The sequence below is a fragment of the Vipera ursinii genome (assembly GCF_947247035.1).
Source record: "Vipera ursinii genome assembly, chromosome: Z".
In the NCBI taxonomy this organism is placed as follows: Eukaryota; Metazoa; Chordata; class Lepidosauria; order Squamata; family Viperidae; genus Vipera; species Vipera ursinii.
In genome coordinates, this window is record NC_139517.1 from 6,093,249 (window position 1) to 6,096,533 (window position 3,285).

General features: G+C 35.7%; 1 protein-coding gene across 1 annotated transcript; it reads right to left on the minus strand.

The window, feature by feature from the left end:
- Window positions 1-1,317: 1,317 nt before the first annotated feature.
- Window positions 1,318-2,563, minus strand: LOC310650259 (olfactory receptor 6X1-like). The gene has a single exon (XM_083379103.1). It carries the CDS (start codon window positions 2,507-2,509, stop codon window positions 1,529-1,531), a length of 981 nt encoding a protein of 326 aa, XP_083235229.1. The 5' UTR covers window positions 2,510-2,563; the 3' UTR covers window positions 1,318-1,528.
- Window positions 2,564-3,285: the final 722 nt, after the last annotated feature.

Genomic DNA, 3,285 nt, shown 5'->3' on the forward strand with positions numbered 1-3,285 from the left:
AAATTAGGTGCAGCCTTGCCAATTTCCATACATTAAAGTTTTACATATTTGGGTGATATGCTTAATCTCAGTATGAAGAGGATCTGCAGTCATGATACAGATACTTGCTTAGGTTGACATTTCAACAGGATTTATGCATAGTGAACAGAATAGTCAACAACAACATATTCGACAAGAAAACAAGAAAGGGTAAGAATCTCCTGTCTTACCCTTCTGGCCATTGTCAAACATGTTCTGAAGATAATTTTAACACAGAAAGATTCTACGTATAACTCTGTTCCACAAGAGAGGATAGTCAGAAAATTTAAGTTCCTTAATAGCTCCTTAGGGATATTGTAACTGATGTAATAGTTTCCCTTAGGCCAATTAGTAGTTTATATATGGGTGTCTTCAAAGAACAACTTTGAAATAATGGAAATGAGTGATCTGAAATTATCTAAGTCAAGCTGAGGAAAAGGGATTGATCATTGGAAAGGCAGATTAATTAGAAGGACTTTCTTTTTGGAGATAACTCTGTCTAGGCCATCAAAAAATTCAAGTGGGACTTAGTGAGATTTTCAAGAAGGTTCAGAAATATTCAAGTACATTGAAATGAAACTGGGGACTGTCGGTTTGTAGGAATGCATTACACAATGGATTACAGAGTCCCATATTATCCCCAACAATCTGGGTTCTCATTTTACCAACCTCGAAAGGATGGAGGGTTGAGTCAACCTTGAGCCCATCAGGATTGAACTACTTGCATTGGCCAGAATTAGCCTGCAATACTACATACTAACCACTGGTCCACCTTGGCTCTTCATGTTGATATTGTGACTCTCGGTGGCTGCACTTCAGAAGATAACCCAGAAACCACAACTTTTATTCAAAGAACACTGCTTTGGTCTCACTTAATGAACCATTGTATCAGTACAACCTTCAGTAAGGCATTATCCTAATTCCGTAGTGGTAAATCTATGGCACACATGCCACAGGTGGCACACAGAGCCCTCTCTCTGGGCACGCATGCCCTCGTCCCAGTCCTAAGCCTTCAGTCCCCTCCATGAGCAACCTGCATCAATACCCGCACACAGTAAGTTTGCTGCAGCTGCCCCTGCCTTCCTCAAATGGGTTTTTACTAACCTGCCTTTCAGCTGCATTCCATTTCTCTATTCGCTTCTCAGGCTTTGCCGTGTGTTTGTAGGACTATCGGTAAAAAAACAAAAAGTTCCATCAGACTTTCTAACTTCTTGAGATCTCGTGAGAAGTTAGAATGTCTGATTGAACTTTTTTCTTTTACCGATAGTTAAACTGGATGCAATATTCCAAGTACAGCCTTACCAAGGCATTGTAAAGTGGTATTAACACTTGTTTTGTTTTTTTATTTTAATTTTAGAATGACAGTGTGTTTGTGATAAACCAAATGTACATCATATACAATCTAATAATTGTATTGCTATTTAATTAATTAGTGCTAATAATTGTATAAAACAATAACAAAATACCTTTTTAGTTCCCTTAAAAAAATAAAAAATAAAATTCCTAAGTCCTAGAAAACCACCATCCGTCTCACTGTTTTGTTAAGAGCTGCCTTGAATTCACTGTTCCGGATTGTGTAAATGAAAGGATTTAACATGGGTACAAAGCTAGTGCGCACAAGAGATATGACTTTATTGAGTTGAGGATCACCATGTGTAGAAGGACGCAAGTACATAATCATGCCTGATGTGTAGAAGATGATTAGAACGGTGAGGTGTGATGCACAGGTGAAAAAGGCTTTGGAGCGTCCAGTGGCAGAGGAAATCCGAATTATAGCAGCTACAATGTGCATGTATGATATCAGGGAAAGACCAAGGGACCCCCACATGAAAGTGGCACCATAGATGAGACCAATTAGCTCTATCAGAGTTGTATCAGCACAGGCCAATTTCAGAACAGGTCCAACATCACAAAAGAAGTGGTCAATGATGTTATCCCTACAATAAGGAAATGTCCATATCACTATTGTCTGAAAAAAGACGATCAGGAGCCCACCAATCCAAGCCATCAAAGCTAACTGAAGGATGAATTGATTGGTCATGACCATTTTATAGAGTAGAGGCTTACAAATGGCCATGTAGCGATCAAAAGACATGATGGAGAGCATAAGTAATTCAACCCCTCCCATGACAAAGACTGTGAAAAATTGTACCACGCAGCAAAAAAAACAAATGGTATTTTTACCAAAGATGATATTGGTCAACATTTTGGGGATTTCGGCTGATGTGGAAGAGATCTCAGCAAGGGAGAAGTTGAGGAGGAAGAAATACATTGGTGTATGGAGCATGGGTTCCATGATAACAACAAAGATGATTAAAGTATGCCCTAAAAGTGATAGAAAGTACATCAGTAGAACTATGGTACAAAACACCATTGCCAGCTCACGTAATTGTGGAAATCCCACAAGAATGAACTCTTCAACCAATGTTGCATTTTCCATTTTCTTCTTTCCTGCAATAAAAAGAACTGTATGTAAGGAGGGGAAAAACATCTTTCTGAATAAAGGATAGTGAATCTTAAATAATATATATATATATATATATATATATATATATATATATATATATATATATATATATATATATATATATATATATATATATATATATATATATATATATATATATATATATATATATATATATATATATATTATTTTTACAAATTTTATTGAATATCCCTGGCTTCAACATTGCTATTAGTATTACCTTATATAAAAAAAGAAAAAAAAGTGAAAAGAAAAAAAAGAAAAAAGTTACATTGTACCAAAATGTGCATATAACATCAGTGAGTTTTCTAGTGAACATTCTTTCATTTGTCTACAATGTAATGAAGTGTCTTTCAAATCTATCCTATAAAAGGTTTCTAAACTAGCCTTGTGGGGGGAAGGTGCCACCTATAAAACATCTTGTATAAGTTTTCTTTCTAGGTGGCGCCTAGTGTTAGCCTCCTGTTCCTGTCCCATAGTGATTGCCAATTGTCTAGATCAATGGTATAGCCAATTTTTTTACTCCAGATTAGCATTGTATCCTTAACCTGTTCTTCTATCATATCCTGTTCTGATAAATATTGATATATCTTCTTTATAATTTTGTCTTCTGTTCCTAATAGGATTTTATCTAATTCTGTGTGCTCTAATTTTATCCCTGTTCCTAAGTTCATGAATTTGGGTGCATAAATATCTCCAATATCTCCAAATATCTCAAATTCCCAATCCAGTTGGGAATTTCTTTATAGTTGGGTTTTTAAAAATTTTTAGTCCACACC

What these genes read in the sequence shown, in the direction of transcription:
- LOC310650259 (XM_083379103.1), bottom strand. Translation starts at nt 2,509, where the DNA reads ATGTTTTTCCCCTCCTTACATACAGTTCTTTTTATTGCAGGAAAGAAG.